This window comes from Musca domestica, unplaced genomic scaffold (assembly GCF_030504385.1).
Source record: "Musca domestica strain aabys unplaced genomic scaffold, Musca_domestica.polishedcontigs.V.1.1 2, whole genome shotgun sequence".
In the NCBI taxonomy this organism is placed as follows: domain Eukaryota; kingdom Metazoa; phylum Arthropoda; class Insecta; order Diptera; family Muscidae; genus Musca; species Musca domestica.
Window position 1 is genome coordinate 24,239,608 of NW_026712249.1, and position 9,231 is coordinate 24,248,838.

General features: G+C 35.5%; 1 protein-coding gene across 1 annotated transcript in view; it reads left to right on the forward strand.

Moving 5' to 3' along the window:
- The first annotated feature begins 879 nt into the window (after positions 1-879).
- Positions 880-9,231, forward strand: part of LOC101895189 (cilia- and flagella-associated protein 52-like) — an 8,603-nt gene continuing 251 nt past the window's right edge. The window contains exons 1-6 of the mRNA XM_005179944.2: positions 880-991; positions 7,714-7,802; positions 8,193-8,293; positions 8,379-8,482; positions 8,545-8,972; positions 9,039-9,211. Of these exons, the coding sequence (XP_005180001.1) occupies positions 880-991; positions 7,714-7,802; positions 8,193-8,293; positions 8,379-8,482; positions 8,545-8,972; positions 9,039-9,211 (1,007 nt within the window). The remainder of the gene's footprint in view (positions 992-7,713; positions 7,803-8,192; positions 8,294-8,378; positions 8,483-8,544; positions 8,973-9,038; positions 9,212-9,231) is intronic.

Consider the following 9,231-nt stretch of genomic DNA (forward strand, 5'->3'; position numbering starts at 1 on the left):
TGTGCAGGTGCACGTTTTATAACTCCCATGGTACCTCCCTTAATTCGGTATTCTGATGATTTTAGCTACATTTTAAACAGATTGTTTTTTCAAGTTTCGCATTCTAGTATTGTAATAGTTTATGACAAGAGGTGCCTATGCAGGTCCACGAAATAGACCCCAATATCTGGTTACATTCGGTATTTTTAAGGTTTTAATAGAATTTAAAAATTCTGAAAAATTGGATTTTATTTTTTTAAAAATTGCCAAATTTGTACCAAATGGTGGAGGGTATTAGAACTTCGGCCTGGTCGAACTTACAGCTTTTTAACTTGTTTGCTTTCACTCAATAAAATTAAAAAAAAATTTTAAAAATTTGGCGTTTGACTTTGTTGCAGTTTTTAATCTCACCCTGTATATCTTCATACGATTTCACATTTCTGTGCACCAAAAGTGCAATATCAGCTCACTTAGGTTTTACTTTGGTGAAAATCGGTTCAGACTAATTAAGTGGAAATCGATTCAGAACAGAGTATACCTCCTATATATTAGTTCCCATCGATTTCAAATTATAACTGCACATAACTTCCCTACATATATAACGAGTAACTCTAATAAATATGTATAGTGGTGTAGGGTATCATAAAGTCGACCTCGCCCGACTTTTGAACTCCCGTTTCTGTTTTCCAACTAGTAATGTGAAAGGTAGATTGTTTACATCACCATGTAATGAATTATTCGGTTTTTGTAGTTTAAAAATTTTGGTGGACAAAAAGAAAGAAGATCTCAAATATTCACAATAGCCTCTGTGGGCATACGAATTGCATATATCTCTTCCTTTTTTTTCCCTCTTTTCTTAGAAATTTTTTTTTTTTCGAGAAAACGAAATTTCATAAAGTAATGAAGCAGAATGTTCTCATAGTTGCATTCAAAGTCCATTATGTACAACCTGATGATCTCATTCTCAGCCATTCAACATCACGCCGTGTAAAACAGCAAAGAGTAGAAAAGAGTACTTGTGGCCCTTTAACAACGGAACACACAACAGCCATTAACATCAATGACATCCTTGCCACATCCACCCTTTTTCTTTCCCTCCCATTTACCTTTAAGAAGTTCAAGTAACATTTCCAGTTTGTCCTTTTAACGACTTGTGCAACCATCCAGTCAGCCAGGCAACCAAGCAACGACTACAACAACAACCACCATTGACTCACTCAGCCAAGAAACTTGGTGCTGGCACATCGTGAACCATGTTGCATGAATAATGAAAAGACGCGCCAATATTATGAGCATTTATTAGAAACGTGCTGTATCTCGATAAATATGCATTTAATATTTTTACTCAGCTTTTGTAAAGAGGATGGCAAAAAGAGCAGCCGGAGCAGCAAAAAAAAAAAAAAAAAAAAACACACACAAAAAAGGCCAAATCGTGAGGAAACCTGCAGATAGATATTGCTGTTATTGTTCCGTTTTCAATGACGCTGATGGTCTCCTTGGCTGTGCCTTTTCTTCTCATCGTTGTTTTTGGCTTTGTTTCCGTGTCAATGATCGCTATCGCTTTTTGAAATTGAAGATAGCAGTCGTTGTCGTCGTGTCGTAGATACCAAATACACATAACTTGGCTGACTTGAAATGTTTGGCGATACGTGCCGTTTTCTTAACACACAACAAAATCTTCAATAATTGGCAATTTATAAGCAAAGCAACAGCATCAACTATAAACAGCACGGTGACAGTATCGTTTTGTCTTCCGAATTGGAGTGGCAAGGCACTTCTCAAGGTACTCCACTCACACTCACACGCACACAAACACACACCTTGTTGAATGTATTATTACCTTTAAGTCATTTCGTCGCAAAGGGAAAAAGCGAATGAATGCTGCCGAAAGCCAATGGAAGAAAATCTGCTTTGCCAAAGTGGCTTTTGTTTTCGTAGAACAAAATATCATTTTGCAACAAAATTGTTTTACAGAGACACTCATTCATGTGTTTCTCTTCAAATGGCTTGAATGTTGATTTTATGTGAGAGTGTTTAAAATAAATATAAATGTCAACGATTGGGGAGTTATGTGTTTAATTTTTAACATTATTTGTTTCATAATCTATATCAATAACAAGTAACAAAGCAGCTAAGTTTGGCCGGGCAGAACTTTAACAAATTTGAAAATTTTTCAAAAAAAAAAAGAAAAGAAAATTAAATCTCAATTAAAAAAAAAAATAAATAAGAATGCCGAACGGCCGGGCTTTGAATACCCTCCACCATTTGGAATGAATTTGGATATTCTCAAAAACAATAAAATCCGTTAAAAATTCTGTGGACCAGCACAGACAATTTTCTGTATTAGGCTGTAGTATCCATTACGAACTTCAAATACCAAATTTGAAACAATTCCGTTGATTAATGTCGCTAAAATCATCAAAATACCGAATATCGGGAGGTACCGATTTATGGGGGCTATACGAAGACGTGGAGCTGCATAGACAATTTTCTGTGGTAGGCTGTAGCATCCATTGCGAACATCAAATACCAAATTTGAAAGAATTCCGGTGAATAATGTCGCTAAAATCATCAAAATACCGAATATCCAGAGTTACTCTTATATGGGGACTATACCAAAATGTGGACCACTTATTTTCAATACCAAAAATTCTGCAGGCATAATATACGTTTGAGTAAAAATTTATCAACCTACTTCATTTCGTTCAGAAGCTGGAGTGATTTAGACAGGCGGATAGACGGACGGACATCGCTAAATCGACATAGAATTTTATGCTGATCAAGAATATATATAATTTGTGGGGTCTGAAATGTATAATTTGAGGTGTTACAAATGGAATGACAAACTTAGTATATGGTGGAGGGTATAAAAAGTAGCTAAGTTAGGCCGGTCCGAAATTTTAACACCCTTCACCATTATCAAGGAATTTGAAAATTTTCAAAAAAAAAAAAAAAAAAAAACACTTTTATATGGGGCTATATAAAGACGTGATAAGATGCCAAACGAAATGTTTTAAAGAGTATACTTAATTCGGACCATTTAGGCGCATTTCGGGACTGTTAATTCAAACATAGATTTCACGTATTTGGAAAATTGTATGTCTTTTTTAATAACGTTCCTATAGCAATTAAAAAATCACCCTTCATATTAAGTTCGTACATTTGTGTTTCCCCCCAAGATTTTTGAGTCCAGCTAGACAAAATCATTTGGTGTAGTATATTTCTGAAGCAAAATTATATACATACTATTGTGAATGGTCATTAATTTTCATTGATTCATATAAACTTCCAATTGAACGTCGAACTTTAAATACGAAATTTGAAACGATTCCGGTAAATAATGCCGCTAAATTCATCAAAAAGTCGAATATTGGAAGATACAGTTTTTAGGGGGCTACAAGAAAACGTGGACAGACATGGCCCACTTACGAAATTATAGCCTACTTTCTCAATTCGTACCAAAGATAAGGTTATTACTTTGTTGGGTCTGACATGAGTATTTGGAGGAGTTACAAATGGAACAACAATGTTAATAGAGAAAGCAAAATTTATCGGAAATTGCATCAAATTTTGGAATAAGTTTAGATTTATTCGAAATGGTCACCTTTGGCACGAATTATGGCCTTCAACGGCCAATGAAACCGTCACATGATGCCCTAATGTTGCTCTGCGGTATTTTGGCCAATTCCCGGCGAAGAGCTTTTTCATCTCACCCTGTATTGTGTAGGTAGTTATGGAAATCTGTAATTTTGTGTCTAAATTGCACTAAATTTGGAACAATGGTCATCCAAAATGCTAGACTTTCTGCCTGTTGTTTACTCTCTTCTCATTCAAAATTCCGTATCGATTGATTTTCAATTGTGACCTGTAGAGCGACTGCAAAATCAGGAAAATTTTAATTTTTTGGAAAATTTTAATTTGAACCAAAAATGTACATCTTCAAACATAGGCTTTGTTCTGACCCTAACGCTAACCCTATGCAAAATCTCGTGAGTATCGCACGATAGTTGCGACCTGTATGTAATATCCTCAACTCATATTGTTGCATGGTGCAGAAAAACTTTATATTTTCTCGCGATTTTCTTAGGCACGAACTTTTTCTGTCAAGATACCATTCCGACTTATAAGGAGAATAACTAAGATCTTTTATATTGTACCTATTTTGCTCCATATTCGATTGGCTGATTGTAATGGTCAGCAGAGCTCTTTTAATGAATTTGTAATTTGGCCGAAATTAAAAATATTCGCGGGTTAGTGGACATTTTCGTATCTTTTGACAAAGGAATTATGGTTTATTTTACCCGCTAAATATTGTCCCATTACCATCCAAATTCGTTAGCTTCTGTCCAGCCCTGAACTCTAACTCCATCCAAATTTCCACTTCGATTGATTCAAAATTTTTCTGGTCCTAAATATTGTGCAATCATCTTCACAACACAATAGGATTCTATTCTGAGCCTAACCCCATCTCCATGAAAAATTTCGTTAGGATCGGGCTATAATTGCGACCTGTAGAGTGAATACAAATAAACATGGACAGACAGACTAACATACATAGCTAGATCGACTCAGCGCGGCGAGATAGGAAGATCCATATTTAGTTCCCCATATTGGAAACCATTATTTCGAGGTGCTACATAATTTTTAGCCCAATCACACTTATAATAGCTCCAACACATAGTGTTGTAGGATATAAAGATAATAATAATAAATAAGTAAATAAAATAAATCCTACATTTATATATATATATATTTTTTTTTTTTGAAAATTTAAGATTTTTTTTAAGAAAAATTCAAACGTGTATTCTTGGCATCATATTTGCCAAGAAATTAATGGTTTATTTTGTGATGGAACTGATATCTTTCTATTTCACTCTATATCCTCATCTCAACATCAGGATGGTGGCACCATTGGACCTTTGCCCAAAAAAAAAGTACTATGACAACTTGCAACAGTCAATGTTCCTCAACAATTCCCTCCGTAAGTTGTCTTGAATCTCTGTTGACTGTTTGGCTGAGAGAAATCACCATCATCATCACGAGGCGAATTGTAATTGAAATTAAAGCTGTGCTCATTACTTTTAATACTTGTTGATGTTGATGATGGACATCAATGATGCCAGCATTTTCATTCACCAACAACAACTCAACATCACAGTAGTGTGGCCAGAGCCAATGTGTGCATGTGTGTGTGTGCAAACGATGACGTTGAGATCTGAAGACAACATCGTTCAACTGCAATTATTGCAACATGTTTTGTTTTTGTTTTATTTTGTTTTTCCTCTTTTCCTTTCCATCTTCTTTTGTTTTATTACCATTTACATTGCAACAAAAGTTAGTGCCACATTTAAAGTTAATTCATTTGAACAAATAAAAACAACAACAACAATAGCAGCAACGACAACAATAACAAACAAAACGGACATTTCATTACAAAAGTTTTACCGTGTACAAACAAATGACTATTTGTTAGCCTGGTTGAATTCGTGTGGTTATTCAGACTTTTGTTTGCGAATCTCCTCCCTGCGGTCCGCCCTCCCACCGGAGAGTGTCTATGGTGCTGGAAATCAAATTCAAGCCAAAAAAATAAATAACAACAACAACAATTCTTTTTTTTTTTTTTTTTTCAGCCTAAGTAACAGAGAAACCGAGTTGTTTCGCAACCGCTATAGTGGCAATGTGGTAATGGTGTGTGTGCGTGTAAGTGCGTATGTGTGTGTGTGTGCGGCCCTTGTTTGTGTAATAAAAACGGAAGGAAATGATAGTAAATAAAATACGGTTTGGCGCCTTTAACCTATGCAAATAAATATCCTCTGTTGGATCGTACCACCGCCATTATCCAAACATGCCACTCTATTCCGTTATTCCACGGAGAGAGAGATGCATGGAAAAAATTGTAACCGGTTGAACTTTGAGCCAATGATAAAAGGCTTCAAATACTAAGCGAGGAAGCAAAAAAGAGAAACGCACACACACAACTACGCAAGTAAATATTACAAATGCATTGCAATAAAATTGTAAAATCGCTGAAAGGAAATACAAAATATTGCAGCAATGGAAATGGTATGGAAGGCATACAATACACTCTCACAAAAAGTGCAACATGTTGTGAAGGTATACACATATATGGTGCATATATTGAATATTTGTATTGAAAGGGTATTATGTCAAACAAAGACAGTCGTGTAAAACTAAATCTAGTAAAAGTGAGGAATGCTAGCAGTTTTATAAAGTGAAGTTTATTTGCCATATTTCATGAAAAGGAACTGCCTATTTAATGTATTCAATCATTTTCGGTTTCAAATAGTCAAGTGCATATTACGCATGGGAGAGACTTTTAAACCAAATCGGATGAAACATATATATGGGAGTTATAGGTATATCTGAACCGATTTTTCCAAATTTGAAGGGCTCGTTTCTAGGATGAATTCAGTCGAAATTGCCAAAATTCAGTCCATTTAAGCTGATATTGGAAAGTTGGTGTACAATAAACCTGATGTCAGTTTAAGACATGTATGGGAGTTATATCCTAATCTGATCCGATCTCCATAAAATTTGACTAAGTTATTTCTCCATAAGTTATCTGGCCCAAATATCATTCTTGTGGAGTGCATATTATGCATATTCTTCTAAGCTAATACCGTTCATATATGCCAAAATCCATTCAATTCGGGATGATATTAGCCATTTGGTGCACATTTAACCCGAAAACGGTTGATTCTCACCAATTTCAATAGGCTTCGTGCTTGGGGCAAACAAATATTGTTTGGCAAATTCATGGACAGACGGACGGACTGACATTCATAAATCGACTAAGAAAGTGATTCTATGAAGATCTCCATAAGTAGCTGTGGGTCTATCTCGCTTCCTTCTTGGTGAAGGGTATAAGAAGCAGTTAATTTCGGCGGATCTGATCGGTTGATACTAATACCGTTCATATATGCCAAAATCCATTCAATTCGGGATGATATTAGCCGTTTGGTGCACATTTAACCCGAAAACGGTTGATTCTCACCAATTTCAATAGGCTTCGTGCTTGGGGCAAACAAATATTGTTTGGCAAATTCATGGACAGACGGACGGACGGACTGACATTCATAAATCGACTAAGAAAGTGATTCTATGAAGATCTCCATAAGTAGCTGTGGGTCTATCTCGCTTCCTTCTTGGTGAAGGGTATAAGAAGCAGTTAATTCCGGCGGATCTGATCGGTTGATACTCTCCACCATTAGGGAAAAATTATTTTTTTATATTTTCTTACGAAAAATATATAATCCAAATAGATCTATTATTGCAAGCCGATTATTGTTTATTAAGACTACCATCAAATGTGTCAAGAAATCCATCAAAATACTAATATGCTGGTTATTATTACGAACAAACGTGCCATTTTACAGAGATGAGGTAATACTTGGACCTACGCAGACAATTTTGGGCTAGGGGCAGTGAATTTTTCTTAGAATTTTATGCTGATCAAAAATATATACACTTTGTTTGGTCTAAAACCATTATTTCGATTTGTAACACACGGAATGAAAAACTTAGTATTCCCTGCATACTCTATATGTGGAGGGTATAAAAACGCATTCAAGGGTTAAGGCAGCACTTTATGAGAACTTTTGTAAACATCTTCCACATAGCTTCATTTTAGTCAGAGACAAAAAAATAATTATTCATCAAAAAAAAAAAAAAAAAAAAAAAAAAAAAAAAACAACTATACCCTCTGCATTAAAGGCGTCGGGGCAAATATAAGGCGTCGGGGCTATGTAATTCTGTGGGACTTTGAACAACGCAAGGAATTGGCCCGGCACGATTTGCATAAGGTAAGTTGATGACTTAAAATGTCCATTATTCAAAGAGTTTTAAACCTTAGTTTTACCATTTTAAAAGGATAATTAGGGACTTAAAAAGGAGATTTGTAAAAATTATCATGGATTTCAAAGTGAGATTTCTGAAAGGATTTAAGGACCTACAATCGCGGTCTTTTTAAAGAACATTTTTAAAGCACTATTCGAATAGTATTAGTTGATTTCCAATTACTAATAAAAATCCCTATTAACGCTATATTTGTTGGTTTTTTAAAGGAAAGTTTTGAGGGCTATTAAATTTATAATCGCGATTTTTTAAAGGACTATTCCAAATATAATACTCAATTCATAAAACAAATTTTTATATATCTATAAATTTTTATTTTTAATTTTATCTCGTTGTAGGTCCGTGTCCAATCTATTTGTTTTACGGCCCATGATAAATATGTAATATCAGTTGGTGGTCGGGATGATGGTTCTGTAATAGTTTTTGATATTGCAACACTGTAAGTTTTATAAGTCTTGCAGAACAAAATTGTTTAAAATAGCCTTAGTTTTCTTTAATTAAATTGTCAATTTTCTTACTTGTAGTACACCCATATGTAGATCAGTTGCTTCCAGATCCATTAATGGTAACGCCATAGTTGTGAGGGCTTTACAGGATAACCCATCGTTCTTCATAACAGCTGGAGATCGTAAGTTTGGGACAAAATATAGACTGAGAACAAACCCGGAAAATTTAATATTTCCCTACTAGGTCATCTTCGCATTTGGAGTATACAGCGTGAGATGAAAAAGGTCAACGTGCACGATGTGTATGTGGGTAAACATCAACGACGTTATACGAGCATTTCCATTGATCTTCGTGACGAATATGTTTATTTGGGAACATTTAGTGGCGATGTTATCAAAATTATTCTCAATTGTTGCGACTCGGCCAATGTAACAAAGGCGGGCACATTTTCCTCTATGGTGGGGGCATATGGCACACATAATCCCCGCAAACCATTTGGTAAAGATTGTAATCGTTATGTAAATGGCTTGAGAGTGGTTTATATTGTCGATGACGGACTGCTGCTAATGGGTGCCGGTGATGGGGTGTTGGAATTGGTGGAGGAGCGAAAGGATATCCGGGAGACAAGTTTTAAAAATTATCCCAGTCCCACGTGGCCCATGTTGAAAACGGTAAGAAGGAGTAATGGGAGTGAGGAAGTGATAAAAAAGAAATTTATAGCTGAGTCTTCTTTCCAGCTCAAAAGAACCAAAGTCAATGGAGCAATAACCTCAATGGTTCAGATCACACCCATCGAATATTACATTGCCACGGAAGCCAATGAAATATATTTGCTGAACATAAAAATGTTTACTTTGAAACTGCTGAAGACCTCACATCGGGAAGCTGTGCACAATATTGTTTTCCCCAAGTATGTAGAAGGGGTTCTGG